The sequence below is a fragment of the Lemur catta genome, chromosome 6 (assembly GCF_020740605.2).
Source record: "Lemur catta isolate mLemCat1 chromosome 6, mLemCat1.pri, whole genome shotgun sequence".
NCBI classification, from domain to species: domain Eukaryota; kingdom Metazoa; phylum Chordata; class Mammalia; order Primates; family Lemuridae; genus Lemur; species Lemur catta.
Window position 1 is genome coordinate 47,091,246 of NC_059133.1, and position 22,266 is coordinate 47,113,511.

Here is a 22,266-nt window from a genome sequence, read left to right on the forward strand (position 1 = left end):
ACGGATGATGAGTTGAGAAGTGCCTTCTCACTCTCTGTGGTTTCCATGGTACTAACTGTCAGTGCCTTTTGTTGTAGGCAGAATACTTCTATGAATTCCTGTCCTTGCGCTCTCTGGATAAAGGCATCATGGCAGATCCAACCGTCAATGTCCCCCTGCTGGGAACAGTGCCTCACAAGGCATCAGGTGGGTGGTCTTTGCCTTGGAGAAAGGTTTACACTTAAAATGTAATGGTGATGAGAATAATATTTAAGATCCAAATGTTATCCATCAGAGGGATTATGAAATGTTTTCCTGAAGAGATCTGTTGATTTGTAGGGCAGCTCAATTGTTATTCTTTGGGCAAAGGATTAGGAAGGGAGTGAAGAAATAATGGTTTTATAATTTCCTAAAATTTCAAAATAACCCCAGCCCACATCCAGTTCATAAATAATTCTATATGTAAAAGAGAAAAAGGAAGAAAGAAAAAAGAAAATAAACACACTTTGTGAGATATATCTAGCCAATAGGTATCATTTAATACAGTGCACATAAATTGGCAAAGATTCAAAGTAAGTGATTGGGGGCAGATGGGTTAACTCAAGAAAACTCCCCCCAAAATTAACATTGTATTAAATAGGAATTTGAAGGAGAGAAGAGACATGGAAAAGTGGGAGAAGGGGTTCTACCTTCCAGGTCTAATCATCCTTCTTTGCTAAGAAAATAATAGTATGTGGTATTTGTTTTGAGATTTTCAGCTTGTAAAGTACTCAGTCATGTGTTATCTAAGTTGAATACTGGGAGGGAGTGAAAGCCAGAATTACAACTCCATTTTATAAGTTAAAAAAATAAGCCTTATGAGGTTTGACTGACTTGCCCAAAGTCAAATAAGTAGTAGAGTCAGTCGAGACCAGAATCCAGGATTTCCGACTTTTAGAAAGATACAGAGATCACTTTTGTTAACATGCTAATATATTTTTTCTAGCCTTTTTTCTATGACTATATATTTTTTGTGTGGCAATATTGTATGTTGGTTTTGCATCATAATTGTTTTGCTTTTAACTTTTTTTTTTGAGACAGTGTCTTACTCTGTCACCCCAGTTAGAGTGTGGTGGCATCATCATAGCTCACTGCAACCCCAAACTCCTGGGCTCAAGTCATCTTTCTGCCTCAGCCTCCCAAGTAGCTGAGACCACAGGCATGTGCCACCACACCCGGATAATTTTTATATTTTTAGTAGAGATGGGGTCTCGCTCTTGCTCACGCTGGGCTTGAACTCCTGACCTCAAGTGATCCTCCTGCCTCCATTTCCCAGAGTGCTAGGATTACAGGCATGAGCCACCACGCTCAGCCTGCTCTTAACATTTTAACATAAGCATTTTCCCATGTCATTGTAGATTTTTCCAGAAGTTGTTTTTAGTGCCTTTATATTATTGTATTCTATGAATATATCATAATTTATTCCATTCCCTTATTGTTTGTTAATGACATTATTTGTCGAGTTTGCATATAGAAATATCACAATAAACATCCTTTTAAAACTAGTGGACAGTGACCTCCATAAGGCAGGAGCCCTGTTTCTTATTCACCGTGGCTCCCAACGCAGGGCCTGGCACAGAGCAGGCACTCAGAAAGTAATTGTTTGATTAATGTGTGTACCAAACTCTGGGTGGTTAGCTCATTATTTTGTTAAGATAGATTCTTAGAAGTGGAATTATTGTGTCAAAGAATATGAACTATGAACTTTTTAAAGCCTCTTAAAACAAATTGCTAAAATGTCAAATTACTTTCCATGAAGGTTATTATACCCGTTTGTACCCTGGCTACCAGTGTGGGAGAGAGCCTGGCTTACTATAATCTCATCAGCATAGGGTATTAATCATGTTAACTCCTTTGCTGGCTTAAAAAGCAAAAAGTCATTTCTCATTGTATTCTTTTGATTTGATTTGTTTTATTCTCATTGAGGTAGAACATACTTGCTTGTATCTGTTAGACAATGTAACATGTCTGTGCATCATGTTCATTTTTTTTTTGTTTTTTCTTTGAGACAGAGTCTTCCTCTGTTGCCCGGGCTAGAGTGAGTGCCGTGGCATCAGCCTAGCTCACAGCAACCTCAAACTCCTGGGCTCAAGCAATCCTCCTGCCTCAGCCTCCCGAGTAGCTGGGACTACAGGCATGTACCACCATGCCCGGCTAATTTTTTCTATATATATATATGTTTTTAGCTGTCCGTATAATTTCTTTTCTATTTTTAGTAGAGACGGGGTCTCGCTCTTGCTCAGGCTGGTCTCGAACTCCTGAGCTCAAACAATCTGCCCACCTCGGCCTCCCAGAGTGCTAGGATTTCAGATGTGAGCCACCGTGCCTGGCCTCATTTTTTTTTTAATTTCCAGTGGTAGAATTTATTCACCATGTCACTTGGGTAAACGATATGTTTTAAGGAAATAGGATGACTCTCTCTTAGCCCTAAAGTCACACTGGGCAGCAGGCAGGCTTCCAAGAACACCTCTGAATCTTAAGAATCTCCAGAGTGGTGTTAACAGTGGGAATATATTCTGTTTTCTTAGGCTGCTCCTCTAAGGGCTTCACCCTTCTGGGACAAATTTGTCCTTCTTGTAGTGCTTCCTAATAATCTGCAGGTCCAGAGTGATGTGGCTTATTTTAGAGTGTATCATGCTCATTTTTATATTGAGATAATAGTGTTCTTCCTATTGATTTACAAAGCTTGCTATGTATATTAAGTATATTTACCTTTTATAATATTATCTTCAAATTATCATTTATATTTTATCTTGTTTGGGGGGAAATATACAGAGGTTTTAAAATTCGATGTGGTCAAACATATCTTTTCCTTTGCAATTTTTTTCCATTACTTTTATGTTTTGAAATTAATTCCTATACATTGTGTTTGTTTAGAGCTTACTGTTTATTTTAATATTGTAATGGTTGTAGCTTTACTTTATAGTATTTAGAAATACTTGATAGCATAGCCCTCTTTTAAAAAAAATTTTAGTCTTTTGTTATTTAAAAAAATTTTAATTGACACATAATTGTACATATTCATGGGGTACATAGTGATATTGTGATACATATAATGTATAGTGATAAGATCAGGGTAATTAGCATATCCTGCAGCTCGAACATTTATCATTTCTAGGTGTTAGGAACATATCCTCCTTCTAATAACATTTTATGGTTAACTATAGTCATCCTACAGTGCTATAGAACACTGGAATTTATTCATCCTATCTAGTTGTAATTTTGTATCCTTTAACAAATCTCTCCCTTACATATTAAATCTTCCCAGGTTTTTTTTCATTTTTTGTGTCTAGTAAAAAAATCTTACTGAAATTCTACTTCTTAAGATATTGACACATAATAGTAAATATTTTGAACATATGATGTGAGAATATTTTAATATATCATGTTCAGATAGAACATAATTTTCTAAAAACTTAGAATCTTAGAGGAAAAGTGGGTGACACTTTGGGCAAGGTGAGATGAAAAAGAACAAACCTTCTTCTGGGACCAGGTGATGTGCACACATGTGCACACACACATCTACACACACTTTGCACATACAACCCTCTCACACACACACATACACATAGTTTTTTGGCAACAGATGTAGGATTTGTTTGCAGAAATACAGGTGCAAGAAGTTTATGGGAATTTTAGCCCATTGCAGGGCAGTTATTCATTAGGCTCATTAGCTCAGTCCCCTCAGTAGGAGAAGTAAAGGACTTGAATTATTAAAAAGTAACCAAATCAGTGTGTCTTTGCTCCTAAGCATCCAGGTAGTGTTCATTATTCTGCAGGGCTACTTTGTACCCCGGAGCTGCTAAACTGTTCTTTCATCCCACAGACTCCTATATACCTAAACATTGCATGAAAAAAAAAAAACTCTTGATCTTTAACAGTTATGAAGTGCCTGCCTTCTGGCATCTGAAGAGAACAAAAACAGGAAATAGAAACTGCAGGGTGGTTCAGTAAAATTACTGAGTTGTATAACAAAAAACAGTTTCCACAAAGCCAAGACTTTGCCTCTTTTAAGTCTGTCTTTGTCATACCATGAAAGCCCAGGAGCATTCAGTGTTTCTCAACTAAGACTTTCAAGAATTCAATGTCTAGAAATTTGTAAATAGGTGCTAATGCTGCAGGGATCATCTTCTTGGTGACCCCAGTTTTTAGCAGATCGTGAAACCCACAGTAGGTGCCTGGGTAAGTATTTGCTGAGAGAATGAATGGCTGGCAGGGCCGCTTGAAGCTCTGACGAATATTTGCGTGGGTAATTTCTAGACACGGAGCAGTTTGTAATCCCGTGGTGTTGAAGATGAGCTCTTCTCGCAGCCTTTCCCGTCTCTTCCCTGTTGTAAGGGCACAGACTCAAGTGACGAGGCTGAGGCTGTGTGGGCACCGTGCCCATCTCAGTGTGGAAGAGATATGCAACAGGAATGAGCTTGCTTGACTTCTACAGGGAGTTAGTTGATGTGCAATCAGTTGCACATCCGTCTGTACTCGGGTGTGTGTATGTACTGCCATGTGAGTTGTGTTCAACCTACTTCAGTTTTCCCGAGTTGTTTTTTTAATAATTCACCTCGTTTTAGATTATATGACCTAGACTGGCATTGGAGTACACAGCATCTGGCCTAATATCATCTAGCTTTTGGTAAAAGTGGCTCTCTCTCTACTCATATGTGTATTGCTACAGAAGTACATGACTTTCACATGTATGTTATTTTTTGGAAGTAAAGAGTCTGCTTTTTCTGCCTTCGATGTCTCTTTTTCTTTGTGGACGTGTCTGAGTGCATGTTGTTAGTATTTTTTGTCTGTATCTCTCACTGTCTCTGGTGAGTTTCTGTCTCTCTGTGTGTGTGCAGGTGTGTGCATGCGTGTATGGACAAGTGTGTGCCTGTGGATGGGAAGGTACATGGGTGTGTCTCCCATAATATATATTGCATCTGGCCGTGCCTAGTTTGTGACAGAGGATATGCTAAGTGATGAGATTGCAAAAAGATAAATAAATGAAACATGGTTCTTGCCTTTCCTTAGCAAAAGATGCAGACCATAATTAAATTGTCATACAACAACGAAATCACATATAGAGGTGTTTGTGGAATATATAAATGAAAATATTTAGGTGGGGATATCAGAGAAGGCTACAGAGAGTAAGTACTATTTAATTTTGGCCTTGAAAGTTAAGTGGGAGGACACTGGATGGAAAAGAGGAGAAAGAGCATTCCGAGCAGCTGAGTGTACAGTCAGGGCATTGGGGACATGCACCACATCTTTGGGGAACTGAGAAATACAGCATGGGCAGAGAACAGGGTGTACAAAACGCAATTACTGGAGACAAGGCTAAACAAAGTCGGCTTTTGCTGTTTCTTTTTTAAAAGCAAAATTCTTTAAAATTTTTAAAAGTGTTTAATTTTTAAGCTTTTAAAGGGTGTTTAATTATAATTACTATTATTATCTAAATGGTCTTACAGATAAAATGTATATAAGCAAACAGGAGGACAAGTAGAGTTTGCATAAGAGGAAATAAAATTTCCATTTTGTATTTTAAAATTTAAAAATGGGCAAGAGTAATGGTATAATTTATCACATCTTTCATTAATTTATACTTTTATGTTAAAAATTAATTCATTGAAACCATAAACTAGATATCTCTTAACTTCTAAACTTTATTTCCTAGTTCTTTTCAAATCATTTAAAGTTCAGATCATAACTATACTTACATAACTTCTATTTAAAAAGAGGTAGATATGTGTAGGTGAGACTTTTCCACCTGGGCTGAAGGAATTTTTAATGTGTTCATTTTTAACTTGAAGTCAAATTTGTCAAGTTGGAATTATACTGTATAAATAAAATGAGCAAAAATTTTAAATCTAGAAAGCGTTAGATCTTTAAAAGATGAAAGAAGGGAAATAGTTCATGTTAATAACAGCAACTGGATATAATTTTAGATTAGTAAAATAATTCTTAGAGATATCATTTCAACTGGTTTACTAAGAAAAATGAAGAAACTACATCTTTTGTTATCTGCCAAGATTGCTTGCAGTTTTTCTATTCAAAAATGTAAAAGACCATTTCTTTTACGTCTGGCACAATTTGTTGTAACTATGCTGTATGTGTGAATGTTTTGATAAGACTTTTTCAAATGAAAGACATTTTTGATGGTGTCTAACAACATTACACTTTTCTTTAAACTTTTAAATAAAAGAACTTTTCACACAATTTTCTAAAAATTATCTTGGTAGTATTATTATTAGTCTTGGCCAGATGAGGGAACTGAGGCCCAGAGAGTTAACTAAGCTACCCCGAAATCAATGGGTCATAGCAAGTACAATTCTCTATGTGATGCTTGTTTTAAACATTAGACAATATTCCCAGGTGACATTTGTGTACCCCTCGTAAAAAATTAAAATATATGCAAATTAGAGAGAGAGATTATAGAAGTAGATACTCAAAGAATCCAGTAGTTGCCAATCCAAAACAAATACTGCAGCTGCTTTCAATGCTAACTTAAGTCTGTGGCTTTAAACATGTGTCAATTTCTAGTTTATTTTTCTAGATTTTTAAATGATTAAAATATTTAACTATAGCAAAATATCTTCAGAATAAATCACTGAAACATAAGCACCATAAGGACGGAGTTTTTTTGTTTGTTTTGTTCACTAAAGTATCCCCGGTGCTCAGAACAGTAACTAGCACATGGTAAACATGCAACAAATAATGCTTGCATGGAATGGATGAGCCCTTTGTATTTGGACTCAAATTTGTATTTACTCATTTAAAGGGAAAGATTAACCTTGAAAACCCTAATGAAAGTTACTTATGATGTGTTTTCCTTGTTGAACTTTGTATTAGATTTTGCGTCCTCAATATTTTTCCCTGGGATGGTTCAGAGCCTTATTTTTTAGCATCACCACAGGCCAAGGAACTCTATGGGTATATCTTTACTTTCATGGATGTTGAAGTTATGTTAGCAAACTGCACACTTTTGTGGGAGTACTCCAAACCCTCTAGAAGTGCCCCTTGACAACTGAAAACTGGAGTGTGTGAACATGTAGTCATAATTTAATCAGATGTGTAAGTGGTCTGTTTTTAGCACATCTGAAGAAGTGGAGAAACTAATGATTGTTCTTAACTGAATTTCCTGCACATTTAATGAGACATTTTATGATATTTCACGTCCAAGACACATTTTGAAATTTGACAGTGCTGATGAGCAGAAATGAAGATGTGTTTACTTACAAACATCTTCTCTTCGGTACCAAGATTCTGGAAGCTAAAATAAAACTGAAGTGCCTTTTTAAAAGAATCAGGTGAGCTGCAAAGTGGAGGCTGAATAAGGTGCTGGAAAAAGACACTTGGAACATGATAAAGTTTGGATTATGGCATGTGATGAGGAAGATTCTAAAAGTTATACCTTTAGGTGTCCTTTCAGGTTCTTTCATTTTTTTGTGCCTCAGAGTAATTATTGGCCCATCTATCCATGTAAAATATTCATAAGAAAGGGAAATAAAGTTTTCTAACTGAATAAAGTATAAGTGCACTGGTAGAGCAAACAATTTAAAGAAATTGTCAACTCCTTTGCTTCCCTCTGAAATAGAAATCTCATGGATTTTTGTTTTGTTTTGTAAATTGGCATCTTTATGTATAGGATTTCATTAAGCCAGGTTTTTCAATGGGGACAATTTTACTTTGGAATTTTAGATGTAATCTTGGTTTTCTTGCTGTTTTTATTTCTGGTAAATGATCTGTATTTCCTTTTCATCATATAATTGATTATTTGCAATGCTCAAATCTGAAGATTCAGGGGAACTGGAAAGTTATGTTGTTTTGAGAATGTTATTTTGACAATGCTAAAGCCTTAAGAGGGGTTTTTGGTTTCCAAGCATGTTAAGAAGATTGTATGACCAGCTTGTATGCAATGCAGACTGATTTCCACTTCATTTCTTCTCATAAACCTAGGGAGAAAGTTAATAAACACTCCAAGGAGAAAGGATGTGTCTTGGCTTGATATGATTTTCCCAAGCTTGGCAGTAACCATAACCTGCTATACAGAAATAAAATGAAGCAAAATGTCACATGTATACCTATCGGCAATATCTCTTTGTATTTGTAAAGAAAACCTACAGTCTAGTGGATCAGTTAGATTATTCTTTCCCAGTAGATATGTTATGATCATCCAGTGGGTCTTGGAAATTTACATAATCAATCTCTCAGCCAATAGTCACATCTGTCTTACCCCAGTTCCACCCAATGACCTGTGAGTATTCCACAATAGGCAGCTTCCTTGCTCTATTTGTACAGCAATTGCTGTCCCAGTCCCTGCTTTGTGGATTCATTGTCAACACCTGCGCACACCAAGTCATCATTGGACTCAAAAGAAAGAAGTGGCTTCTCTTTAGGAACCTAAACCATTAGGTTTATTTCATCATGATTATTTCATCATGCCAAACTCTCTTCTAGATCCCCAAAGTACAGACACTTCTTTGTATGAACAATAGCCTGAAAAATTATTAACTTCATTAATTCAGTCCAATGATTGGAGTATAGTCAGAGTTTTAAAATATTTTCAAAGAAGATATTTTTTCACTTTCAAGTACACAGAGTAAAAATAACCAGTGGGGTATTGCTCATAGGACTTTATTTAATGGATTATGATATATTGATTTCTAGCTCTTTTGGGATCGTATGGAAGCTGGTGAAGGTGCCCACAAAGTTTCTTCCCCTCATTAATCAAGCTATGCTTACTTTTTGTATCTTCAATTTCCAGAGAAAATATTTTTTTCAAGATAGTACAAGCTCAAACTATGAACAAAATATTCCCAATTCCATATTAGTGACGTACAAATTAATGGCCATCATTCATTCCTTCTCCACCCAGCGTGATACACAAGTTCCGTGAAGAATGTCCTAACAATCAAAATACAGTTCATAATCCAGTGGGGATATGAGAAAGTCAATGCAATGTTAACATTTTTGCTCTGTTCTTTGTCTTTCCTCTCAACATTTCTGTAAAACTGGGTTCAACTAGATAAACTCTTTCTCTATCCTTTCTCTCTTTTTCTTTTAGTTGTTCAAGTTGGTTTCCCATGTCTTGGAAAACAAGATGGGGTGGCAGCCTTTGAAGTGAATGTGATTGTAATGAATTCTGAAGGCAACACCATCCTCCAGACACCTCAAAATGCTATCTTCTTTAAAACATGTCAACAAGGTAAGCATTGGTAGTGATTCAAGAAAAAGCTCATAATGCTTCTGGGTGTGATTTGGGCAAAATAGTTGTTGGAATAATCGCTGTATAACCACACCAACAGGAGGAGGGGTGGTAAACACAGGATTCAGTAACAGTGCTAAGACAAGTTTTCTCTGGCTTTGACTCCACTTACAATTTTGGGAACTCCAACGCCCCTTGTAAACACTCTCTCTTCTTCCTTGCTTTTCACTCCTGCAGCACAATCTTTGGAGTCCCCAGTGGTCAGTTCTCACCTGTGGTCATGAATGTCCCCTTTTCTTGCTCTGGTTCCGCATAGCAAGGTTGCCAGTCATTACCAGCTTTTCCCAGCTGTCAGAGGCAACACTACACATACCCTCTGCCAGCAGCTTAGTGCTGCTCACATCCAGGGAGGACAGGGTGCCACCGTCATGCCAGGGATCTCTACCAGGCCAAGGCTTCAGCACTTCCCCACCACACCCCAATGCCCATGTGGGCATGAAGCCCTACTCCTTTCTTGTCTCCATGCAAGCTTCTCCAGCACAACGTTTAAGCTCTGGAGCCTTTTGATACTCTAAAGGTATACTAAAAAGTCATCCCACCCTCTGAATGTGAATATTGAAGGCAGTATCATTCACTCTATTCCAGTGGGAATTTAACAACGTATAGTAGATGGATAGGTGGGAATGAAGGCAGAATAAAACTTGCTTTACCTTCTGGCATGAGCCCCCTACTGTTGGAAATAGGATAGAGAGAGGCAAAATCATGCTTTGAAGAAGATTTACTGAAATCCAAGAGGTATAGAGAGAATGAGGTCAAAGTATAGGTATTCAATCAATTACGATAATTGGAGGACTGGAATAAAAATGACCACTCATGTCTCATGCTGGCTGTAATTCACCCACCGTGATTTCAAGGGTGTCCATATAAGCCTTGTTTCTCTTTGGTGAAGCTGAGTGCCCAGGAGGGTGCCGAAACGGAGGCTTTTGTAATGAAAGACGTGTCTGCGAGTGTCCTGATGGATTCTTCGGCCCTCACTGTGAGAAAGGTAAAGAAAGAACAGAGCGCTGACTTCTCTTGCCGCTTCCTGATGAACGTGGACGTCCCACAGGAGCCCCACGTGACTTTTTAACACCTGAAATTATTTTTCTGGTCCCATTATAGGGATTGGAGAAACTTTTTAAAAAGCCACAGAAGTGCTATTGAAAGTATTTCTTCTAGGAGTAGTTTTCTGTTAAATCCAATTGTGGTGACAGGGGCAGAGAACTTTGGTGCAATGTCTCTACTTTTGTGGCCATTCCTCACACCCCACTCCACTATTACATGTGCTGTACTTTGGCATAATTTTACGAAAATTTTGTGGGTTTTTTCCTCTGCTTAAGTTGAGTTTAAAAAGCTAGTTATCACCATTGATTTGAAATCATTCCAACGAAAAGTCTTCATTCACAATTAAGACTACATCTGAGTTATGAAGTTATGATAGGGCAAAAAAAAAAGGATAAACATCATTTGTTTAGTATGTACACCTATTTCAGGGAAATTACTTTTAAGAAAATTTTATGAAAAAAGAGATAAGCAAGAAAATGGGTATTTATCATAAGATGCTTGAATACTAGGAGCTTATTTGACCAGAGTAAGCAAAATATTTTTCATCTTTAAGAAATAAGAATATTTAAAAATTTTTCTTTATTGCACTGATCTTGGAATTGGAAGATGAAGGAAATAGAGCAGAGAGAGGAAATATTTAGTTTTAAGAAGATCACATCTTAGTCAAAATGATTCTGGGAAAAAATTAATCAGGCATTCAAATGGAACAAATTCAAAAGTCTTTTCTAAGAACTTGACTGAGAAGTTGAAAAATATCACAGAATAATGTTTATATAGTAAACTTGTATTTCTGAAGAGTGACCATTTTAAAGTCAACCACAAAGCTTGAAAATGTAGACCTGTTCTATTACTGACATTTCAAAATGGTCCTGCTCCGAAATCCACTGTGGCCTTAATCAGGGTTCCCTCTCTCCCCATAAGCCCTTTGCACACCGCGATGTATGAATGGTGGACTTTGTGTGACTCCTGGTTTCTGCATCTGCCCTCCTGGATTCTATGGAGTCAACTGTGACAAAGGTAACAGTTTCTTTTTAAAAACAAAGTTCTTTTTCTGTTTAAAATGTTTGATTAGAATAAGTATACTTAATAGATTATCACTTTTTATAATAGCTGTGTAAATAAGGTGTATCACTTAGGATAAAGATGGCTGCTATAACCACCTAAACCCAATTTTAGGGTAGCTCAACACAGCAAATGTTTATTTTAACTCACAGAATGCTTCAGTGCAGGAATACCTGGTCAGTGAGCAGGGCAGTTCTTCTCCATGCAGTGACTCAGGGGCCCAGGCACCGTCCATCTGTGGTCCTGCCTAGAGCTTTGGAGCTATCTAGGTCCTGCCAATAAGCAGAGAAAGATTAGAACAGAAACTGCTGAAAATAAAAGTCAAAGAATCCCTGGCCCAGAAGTGACCCACAAAACGTCCACATCTATTCCATGGGTAGGAATTAGCTTCATGGTTCTAGCTGGATGGAGGCAGAAGAAATGTTGTCCCTGAATGGACAGCTGTCTCCCACTGACTATTCATGTTATGGGAAGGGAACATGAATTTTTGTGATTAACACATAGAATTTTGGTATGCCCTATATCAGTTTTGTGGGTGAGCTTCTAAGGCTAAAATTAAACAATCTGCTCTAAATTGCCTGACCTACAAGTTTACTGACTTCCAATTCAATACTCTGCTTACAGACCACATCCCTGAGAAATCAAGTTCGTCCTTCTTAACATTGCAGCAATATAGCCAGATTTTAGTGATTCAAACTTGGCGCTAAAGTATTACTGAATGATTCATACTCTTTGCAAGATACCTGTCTATTTTGCCCAGTTTGCATCTTTTAAGTGGAAAAATATGAAAGAATATCCCTGCAACATATATATATTTAATGAAGTTATCCTTGTGTCCAAAATGCTAATTGCATGACTAGAACATTGTTATTTGTTAATAAATATATGCATTGAAATAGAATGATAAATTTTATTTTTGAGAACTATCTCTTTAGTGATCACTCAGTATCAAGTAAGATTGCAATGAGCGGTTTTGTTTTTGTTTTGTTTTAAATAGAGGAAAGAGCCCTCAGCATGAGTCAGAATAATAACTTATGGTTGTCTGCTATTTTATGACACACAAAGTACTTTCATGCAATTGTGATTTTACTCTCCACAACTTTCTGAGATATGTAAAGTATTACCCATCTCATTGCCAGATTAGCAAAATGAGGCCTATAGAACTTGAGTAGCTTGACCCAAATTCACATCTTCCATGGTACCATGTTGCCACCCAGGCTACCTCATTCAGGTCTCAGTTCCTCGAGAATGACTCTGGATCTGGCAGATAATTTCTCTATGAGTCATGCTTTTTCTTTCCTCTCTTTTCTCTTTTTTTTTTCTTTTTTTTTTTTCGTTTTTTGTTTTTTTAGGCAGTTCAAAGGAAGCATGTGGGTCATGCTTTTTCCATCTCTAAACTTGGAATTAAGTTTTGATCTTCCTGTTCGTCACCTCTGAGCTATCAGTGATAGAGACATTGAGATAATGTGAGAATGCATTTCCACCTTTTCTTTAATGTGGTCTTTGAAAACTATAGCATTGACTTAAAACCATTTTTAAAACGCGTATTCATAGAATGTCGTAATGACATTGATAACAATTAACAGCCAGTGAGTAAAATTCTTTATTGTGAATCCATTTATTTGTCTAAATTCAGCATTCGGCATGTCTGCGATTTCAGAACTGGGCATTTCTTGCAGTGGAATTAAAATCATATTGTCTCAAAACTATAAAAAATAAAGCTTTATTTTGGGTGAAGAACTCATGTATTCACAGGTTTAAAGAGATCGTTTGTGAGGCCCCCTTATGTACACGTCGCCGTTAGTGATGTCGTTTGCACATTGAAGTGTCAGTTGCAGTGGTTTTCTAGTGTTTTGGTGGCACAAACGCTGCATGGTCACGACTGAAGGGATCTATCTCTATTCCAGAACACTTTACATTTTGTAATATTTTATCTTTCAAAAGAAAGATCTTCCTACTACTAATTTTTTAAAAAATTCATTGGGAAGGTCTTTTGAAATTCCACTTGGTCTCACTAGAGAATCTGGGAACATTTAGAAATAATATTTTTTACTACCTCAACAAAAAGATGTTTTTAGTATCCAAGAGGGACTATGGAGCTTCTGAAAAATGGTTTAATTCCTGGCATGAGCTGGACCTTAGCACTATATATTGGAACAAATATTAAAGAATAACTTTCATTGGCCCTTGGGACATGTGTCCCGAACTCTAGGAACTGAGCTGTTGAGCGTTGGCAGTATACCCTCAGCCCTAGGGAGAGACACTTAGAGTTTCTGGATCATTTCTCTAGTTAAGAATCATTACACAACAGAAACGTAGAGAAGCTTGGTCAGGACAGTAGAATATTAAATGAGAACTAAGAGTGTGGCCAAATTATATAACCAGTGTTGTCAAATTCTATAACTTTCAATTAAGCTATCAGGTTCATTGCATTCTACACATCAATAAGGGACAGGGCCCACAGGGCACAGGCCAAGTGGGCACTGATCCAAACATTTTGTCATCTCCTCTTATCCCCAGGAGAAACAGGACAAGTGGGGAGACAGGACACACACAAACAACTCTCCAGCCCTAGCAATACTAGCAGCAAGCAGCAAAGAGAAGGCCCGAGGGCTGGTTCTCCTAAACCCTAGGTCCTACACTGAAATGCTGCTGCTCCCTTTACAAGAAGCTTGATTTTACCAAAGCGAGTACAGCATTGCCTTAAGCTGGGAGATACTTGTGTTTTTAAACACAAAGTTTATCGTTTAAGAAGCATGATATTCACAGACCATTTTACTTGGCCTTTTTTTCCACAAAGAAAGCACACACTTACAACTTTTGGATTTCCTTTCTGATTTTCCTGCTGGAAGCTTACTTTAGCTTTTGTTCATCTATAGCCAATTTTGGCCTGTTTTATGTGGGATGAGAACAAATAGGTCATATAACTGGAATTGCTAAAAACCCAAGCTCTAAGCTTAATTTCCTTTACAGAATGAGCCAACTTGTCTATTTTTAGACAATTCCTCTCCCCTGTCCCCATTTCTCTGTCTTCCCTCTATTTTAGGTGGCAGTGAGCAGTGACATTGCAGAAATTGACACCAAGAGAGGGTGTAGGATGAATTGCAAACAGTATGATTACTTCCTAGTTAATACATCCAACTTCACCATCCCTCCGGCTCCTGCTGCCGCCACCTCCGTACCAGTGGGATCTCATGAGGCCCCACAGTCAGTCATTTTTCCGAACATAATTACTCCTTTCTCCAAATGCCATAAAAGTGTATCTTTTAAAAATCCCACTAGGTAAGATGAATCTCTGTTCATCTGATTCTGGAAGAAATTTGCTTTCTCCTTTGTCAGATCCTGATATTTGTGGCTTCTCTCCATTTTATCTGTTCCAAAATAAGTCTTCTGCTCTTCACTCTTCCTTTATCCTCCAACCTGATGTTTACCAAAACGATTTTGGGGGGTTAATAGCATTCTTCTCCTTTTAAGGACATAGATACTTATAAGAAAATAAGAAAGATAATTTTTTTACTCCCTGTGCCTTTCTTCAGTAAGATGTAAACTCCTAGGAATGGGCAGTATGTTATGTGTGTGGTATCCTGATAGTTCTAGAATCTGCAGATGGTCAAGCAATTAGTTACAATTTTTGTATTTGTAAAGCAGATGACTTTATTAAGTAAGTAAATGGGCAATAGCAGATGCTAAAGAAACAGCATCTCACTTTAAGTGACGTTTTTGATCAATTGAACCTGCTGTCTCATGCAACACCCTCGTTATTCCTTCTAACAGCAAACTGCTCGACCACCTGCTTTAACGGAGGGACCTGTTTCTACCCTGGAAAATGTATTTGCCCTCCAGGACTAGAGGGAGAGCAATGTGAAATAAGTGAGTATTATTGACTTTCTGAATTCTCTTTGGTTTTGGGGGACCTAAGAAACCTCATCTAACCCCTTCCTTTTATCAAGGAGGAATCCAAAGCCTGGAGAGAATGCATAGCTTGTCTAAGGTCTTAGGCCATTGATTCAACTGCCACTTATTTTGGCTAAAGGTGGGACAAAGAGTGACATAGTTCACCTCAGAGGACTCAGAACAAATGCCGTCTGACTCAGTTATGTCTGGGCTTGGATTATTTGGTGTGATATGTTGTTCTTTGTTAGTAATTTTGTCCCCTCCTCATTATGTGGGGCCCATAGCTTCAGCCTAGAAATGTAGACCAGAGCTTTGGGACAGCTGGGCCCTGTTCACCTACCTGTAGGCATAGAGGATTTTTCTCTGCCACTCACTGCCAGATATCCTAAACTAGACTGAGCCTAATAACCCACCTAAGAGAAAAAGATAGACCCAAGAAAAAGGAGAAAAAGGTGCACAGCAATAAAAGGGAATTAACTCATAGAACACACAACAACAGGAATGAATCACACAGATGTAAACTTAAGATTGGTGCACATTATGCCTCACTATATGTTTGTTACGCCTCAATACAAAAAAGTTAAAATGTAAGATGGAATGCGGTAATCACTGGGGAGTCAATATACCAAACTGCTTGTCCTGGCGCTGCCACCTACCAGCCATGTCTCCCTCAGTGAGTCATGTAACCTCTCTATTAAACTCAGAAATGAGCCAACCCCATCCTAGACTCTTTTGTGACCCAGAAGACAGGCAGCACCAAAGTGCATGCCTGAGAGGGAGCAAAAGGAATGTGAGCATGACCGTTGAGGGTGCCATGTCCCTGCCTTTCTTGATGTATGTTGAGGGAAACTTGGTCAGCATTCTCATATCCAGCTATTGTAGCTGTAAAACACCACCATTTGGTACAGCCATAGTTTCTGAAATTGCAGTGGGTTTAAAATTGAATAATGCTAAGTTCTTATTTTAACTTTCAACCTCTAATTTATTTGTAGGTTTCTGTACTTTAATGAGTAGTAGATGAAGTAACCATTTTTTATAGAGTTCCAATGAAATACCTCGAAAATTTCCATAGGACATGTAATTAATTGTCTGGATGTGGTTTCTATTCTTATTAATTACCCTTTCCTGATAAAGATATCTCTCAACTAACTCCCCTCACTTCTCTCCCTGTACTTACCCTCAGACTTTGCATACTTATTGGTTCATTTTTATGAATCTTTGTTCATGGGCTCATTGTTTTAATGCCCTTTCATGCCCTTAGGTTTATGAACTTTCCATTGGCAGAGACAATGTTTTTCATTCTTGGTTTTTTTTGTTGTTTTGTTTTTTCTAACTGCACCAAAAATGTGGGTCTTTGAAAGTCCCTGATCGCCCCTACCACAGGTTTTATTCAAATCCTTTTAGGAAATTTCCTGTTTCTGTAACAGGAAGCACATTACCAGGAAAACATGGAAATGGGTCTTGAGGTGAAAAGTCCCTCTAAAAGTATAGAGACAAAAAAAGTGTAGTTGAATTATGTATTCTTATTTTTTAATTAACGTATAACTCACATACCACATAATTCAACATTTTAAAGTATGTCATTCAGTATATTCACAAAGTTGTACAGCCGTCACCTCTATCAAATTCCAGAACAACTTATCATCCCCAAAAGAAAGCCTGTACCTATTAGCAGTCACTCCCCACTGGTTATAATAAAAATGCTAACTGTTTAAACTTAGTCAAATCTTGTTTATTTTCAGGCAATACTTAGTCTCTTTAGGTAAAAATATGCAGTGTCTCAGGCTGAATCAGTTTTCCAAAATCCAATGGACAAAATTTGCTTGCAAACTATTTTCAGGAAAAGGAAGTCAATATTAAAGATACTTATAGGATTCTGAATTTTAAAACAATCAGATCTTCAAGAATTTTGGCTCCTGTAGTCTGTGAACTAGCTGTGGCCTTCTGATGTCTAATGTCTCCTGCAGCCACGTTTCTGTTGTGCAATAACCAGGAGAGAACATCCTCCTTCCTGGCTGTGGTGAACAAGGGCCCTCACTTCCCTCTTGCCAAGAAAACAAGACCTGTGGAGTCAATGAAAAGATTCTCTCTACCAGTCACTGTCTGCGTTATCTCCAGTTGCCAAATTTACCCCTCATACAGCATGGGAAGATTTGGGCTCACCAAGTATTTCATACAAAAGTGCTCTGTCTTTTCTGCCATATAATTATCATCTCATATCTTGCTTTCTTGAAAACACCCAGTGCATTGCAGAGTACTGTGAAATGATCCAATTTTGTGGATATGTTGCAGTTAGATGTTTCTTTGATGCAAACGGAAATTTGGATTTAGATACTCCTTTCCTTTAGGTGAGAGCAGAGATCTTAACTAAATAGTAAACGGTATTCTTATATCCAAACCTAGCAAAAAGGACCCTTTTGGATTTTTAATGGTCAATGAAAAGGTGATATTCTATCATTAAGGTTATTTTAATACCTGTTCTAGAACATTCCTGCTTCAGAAAAACCTCAAAGTCTAATGGTATCCCAGGTTTGTGAGAGACCCTAACATCTCAATATTGTTATGTCTATATTGTCTCCACAATAACTAAATGTTGCTTTTGTCTATTTATATATGAAGAACTTGTTTTTAGGTAAGTAAAAAAAGAAAGTGTTCTTAGTAAAATGATTTTCATATGCAATTTACTTCATGTTTGTCAAGAATAGTTCTTGTCTGTAAAATATATGATACTTTACTGTTTTCAAAGCTTTCTTTGGGGCTTGACACAGTGGCTTACCTGTAGTCCCAGCACTCTGGGAGGCTGAGGTGGGAGGATCACTTGAGCCCAGGAGTTCCAGGCTGCACCGAGCTAGGATTGTGCCCCTGCCACTGCACTCCAGCCTGGGTGACAGAGACCTTGTTTCTAAAAAAAAAAAAAAAAAACTTTCTATGGCTTTTTTTTTTTAAAGGAGAGTTTTTATAAAAAGAAGGGCTTGAGAATGGAATGGGGGTTGGTTCAGGATAAGATTTCATTACCTTTTCTCAAGTACCCAGAGGACTTTGTCATGAGTGTTCTGCTAAAGTGAAAAAAAAAAAGAATAACAACAAAAACAGTTCAAACTCCTTCACTACCAAAATCTAATGGCCATTTGCTCTTGTTGGAACATCATTATGCCCATCACAGGATGTGGTTTCAGTTCTGGGTGAACAGTATGTTTTCTTCCAAAATTTCAGCCTTAGGATGGCAAATTCTAGATCACAGTATGAGGATAAATCGCCTCTGGAATAAAAAGGGAGAAAATTATTATGTACTATTTACATCTAAGGCCCTATTCCAGCTCTAAATTTCTGTGATTCAAAGATCTGTGGAAAACATTAGCAATACTCATTTTGCCCAAAGAGATAAAAGAAAGATGTATCAATAGGGTCTAAGACATTCCAGGAAATGCACAGCTGTGGTATCTCGCACCTTTTGTGCCCTGCGTCATATCCTCTCAGCCAGCCTTTCACTCCAGCCATTGCTACAGCAGCCTCTTTTGCACAGGTGTAAACAGACCACATCTCACTTAGCAGCTCCACACCTTTGCTTTCCACCCAGAGACTTCTCTGAATCCTGATCAAGCGCATGCTACATCTCACTCACAACATGGAAGCATGAGGAAGTTAGCCCACAGGGCATCCCTTGACCAGTGGGAGACAGATGCTGATGAATAAATGCTCCCCTTTGCCTTCTTCCAGACAGCTCTAAGGTGCAGTCCGTATGGGTCCTTGGAAAGACCCGGCAGGACAGAGCCCAGTTGCCCAGAGTGGTGACTGACTCACAACACACTTTTGTGTAGCCTTTCCCTTCTTCGCTCTTTCAGTCTTCCCATTCCACCATCCCATTCTTGTTTCCTAGGATCACCTCCCCAAATAAACTACCTGTAAGCAAGTCCTGCTTTCTGGAGAATTCTAAGCTAAGACTTAAGTCATCAGGTACAGGTATAGACCTGCTTTCAGAAAAAGTGACATTCAAAAATCAGAACTCAGAGAAAAGATCAGTTAGCAGAGATCCCCAACCTGTGGTGAGTTGTATAATTATCTCATTATATATTACAATGTAATAATAATGGAAATAAAGTGCACAATAAACATAATGCACTTGAATCATCCTGAAACCATCCCCTCCCTACCCCCTGGTCCGTGGAAAAATTGTCTTTCATGAAAACGGTCCCTGGTGCCAAAAAGGTTGGGGACCACCAATTTAGAGGATCATTCATATCTTAATTTTTAGTAAGGTATATCTTAAATTATAAGTATTTATGAGTCAGTTACTCTGTTTATTAAAAAATAGCATAAATACAGCACTTTGGCAACACATTTATTGTGGAAAAAGACATATATAAAGAATCATAAATAAAAGTATTAGCCTGTCCCAAAAACAAAACTTGAAAGATATAAAAGCCGGAGTAGATGTGAAATAAGTGGAAATAATTGCTATTCTACAGCATTTATCCTCTCAAGGCCTTATAATTCCTTTGAAAAATGTAATTACCGCTGAATGAGCCCCAGCGTTCCTTGCTCATTTGCATTCTTCTCTTTTGCAGGCAAATGCCCACAACCCTGTCGAAATGGAGGTAAATGCATTGGTAAAAGCAAATGTAAGTGCTCCAAAGGTTACCAGGGAGACCTCTGCTCAAAGCGTAAGTACCCCATACACATAATCAATCAGGGTTGAGGGATAGTTAAGCTAGCAGTAGTCTCTTACTCATAACTTCTGTGCCTACTGCACGTTACCTATGCATCAGGGTTAACCTTTCTTCACTGACACGTATGCTTCCTTTATGTAGACCAAAGGCGTTGCATGAAATCCATGCATGTGAAAAAAATTTACACACACTCAACGCATGCAACTGAATGTTTTAACTATTAGAGGTTTCCTTAAGGAAAATAAATTTCCATTGCCCGGCAGTTTCAAAATCCTACTGAACATCTTTTGTGAATGAGAAATATCACGCTTAGCTTGAGATCACTCTCAGGACTTTTTCAAAAATTCCAAAATTGACTTACAGCTGGAGATTGACTTAGGGGAAAAAAAAAAAAAATCAGGGGATGAAGCCAAAACTAACACATTCTAAAGAATGGCAAGAAAAGCAGCTATGTAATTCTGTAGAAAAATGAAAGCTCAGGAAATATTCTTTTTACCTCCTTTGATTCTAGCTGTCTGCGAGCCTGGCTGCGGTGCACACGGAACCTGCCATGAACCCAGCAAATGCCAGTGTCAGGAAGGCTGGCATGGAAGACACTGCAATAAAAGTAAGTGGGAGCCCAGCCGGGGAGCCAGCCTCTCTGCGTCTGTTTCTTGGCTCCAAAGGCTAATAGATAACCCACAACTCAGCCCTGCTCTCCATTTCATTAACAGCAACTTCTCCTTCTTTGCCTCTTCTCCCCCACACTCCCCTGCCCCTCTCTACCTTTGGGGTTTAGGCATTAGAGTGTAAAGAGTAATGCATCATTGTAAAACATCACCACATCTGTAAAATATCACCACATCTCTAAAAAAATATCACCACAAGTATTTTCTAGGTCAAATTAGTAATACAGGTTGGTTTGGGGAAATACAGTATGTTAGCTATGAAAGAAATGGCAAGTGAAGGTAAGATTTTAAATCAAATGTTGAATCAGTATCTACTTGCCTCTGATTTTATAATTCAAGATTTATCAACTAGCATATAAAACATGAAGAGTTTTGCTTTTTAAAACCTATAAATTGTATCAGTCATCGTAAGTTTTAAATGACTTCTTTTGAGGGAAAGAAAAGGTTTATGAAGCCCTCTATGGGAGAGATGTTAGAATGGAATTGCATCTTTTTCAAATTTACTGACTACCAAAAGTGGGCTAACTATGTAGTTAAACCACTGGCCTTTTTATACACCAAATTAAACTTGCTAAATTGATTCAGCATTAATTGGTGTCTCCTCTATGCTAAGCACAAAGCCAAGCATTGGGGACACACCAGTACACAGATAGAAAAGATCCTGCCTCGTGGAGTGCAGGTTCTAATGGGAGAGACAGTCAATTAGCAAATGAATAAAACAATGCAGTTTTAGTGAATCTGCCAGCTAGAACTTGGTCTTCTAAGCGTGGGCCCACTGACCACTTTACTTTGAAGAAAGGAAGACTTCAGTCGTACAATACTTTTCACTAACGCAATTCCAAATTGTGTCTATCATATTATGTCCATAAAATAATGGATACAAATTGATCAAATCACCCATCAGATGTTTTTCTAGATGAGTCATCCCCAAAGGATAGTATATGCAACCCAGTGAATGTGGAAATTATCACTGAAGGAAAATACTAGTTTTTAAATATTTTTAAAATGTTATATATACACATATTTAACACATAAATTTTAATATTGGTTTATTACAGTCTTTCCAACTTATATTTTTTTTATATTTTATAGTATTTACACATGTCTAATTTCTATGTAGGCGTACATCTTTGTTTACTTAAAGTAGGTTCATGTCTGGTCCAGGCTTCACTAAGCCATTGATTTGATTCTCTTTCACCCACTGAATTAACTGGATGATTGATTAAACTGGCTTCAGGTAGGCACAGTTTAATAAGAGCAACTCCTCTAGAAAATAGCTCTTCACACCATGGTAATACTGGTTGAATGGTATCCCCGCTAGGACATACTTATGGGGAGATCTTCTTTGGACTAAAAGACCTATAGAGAACACCATTTCTAGAGCCATTTTGGAAAAGAGTAAACCAAACCCCTTTCCCCCCCTCAACTGGATATAGACCCCATGTCTTGTCCCAGAATCAAAGTAACTTTCCAGAAGTCCTGGGGCATGGGGATGACCTCAAGTCAGACCACACATTCCAAGACTCAAGTTACCAAGGTCTGCTGGGACTCACATCTGGGACCTGGTGATCCCCAAGAGTGATGGGGGCTGGGGGAAGTGTTCCCTCTGAGCACCCCGTCACTCTTCCAAGAGGCAAGTTAGGGGCCTCGTGTGTGTGGTAGAGAT

The 22,266-nt window shown here is 37.9% G+C and overlaps 1 protein-coding gene across 1 annotated transcript in view; it reads left to right on the forward strand.

The window, feature by feature from the left end:
• Positions 1 to 22,266, forward strand: part of WIF1 (WNT inhibitory factor 1) — a 64,688-nt gene that overhangs the window by 40,254 nt on the left and 2,168 nt on the right. The window contains exons 3-9 of the mRNA XM_045553435.1: positions 78 to 186; positions 9,065 to 9,205; positions 10,155 to 10,250; positions 11,231 to 11,326; positions 15,146 to 15,241; positions 19,831 to 19,926; positions 20,444 to 20,539. Of these exons, the coding sequence (XP_045409391.1) occupies positions 78 to 186; positions 9,065 to 9,205; positions 10,155 to 10,250; positions 11,231 to 11,326; positions 15,146 to 15,241; positions 19,831 to 19,926; positions 20,444 to 20,539 (730 nt within the window). The remainder of the gene's footprint in view (positions 1 to 77; positions 187 to 9,064; positions 9,206 to 10,154; positions 10,251 to 11,230; positions 11,327 to 15,145; positions 15,242 to 19,830; positions 19,927 to 20,443; positions 20,540 to 22,266) is intronic.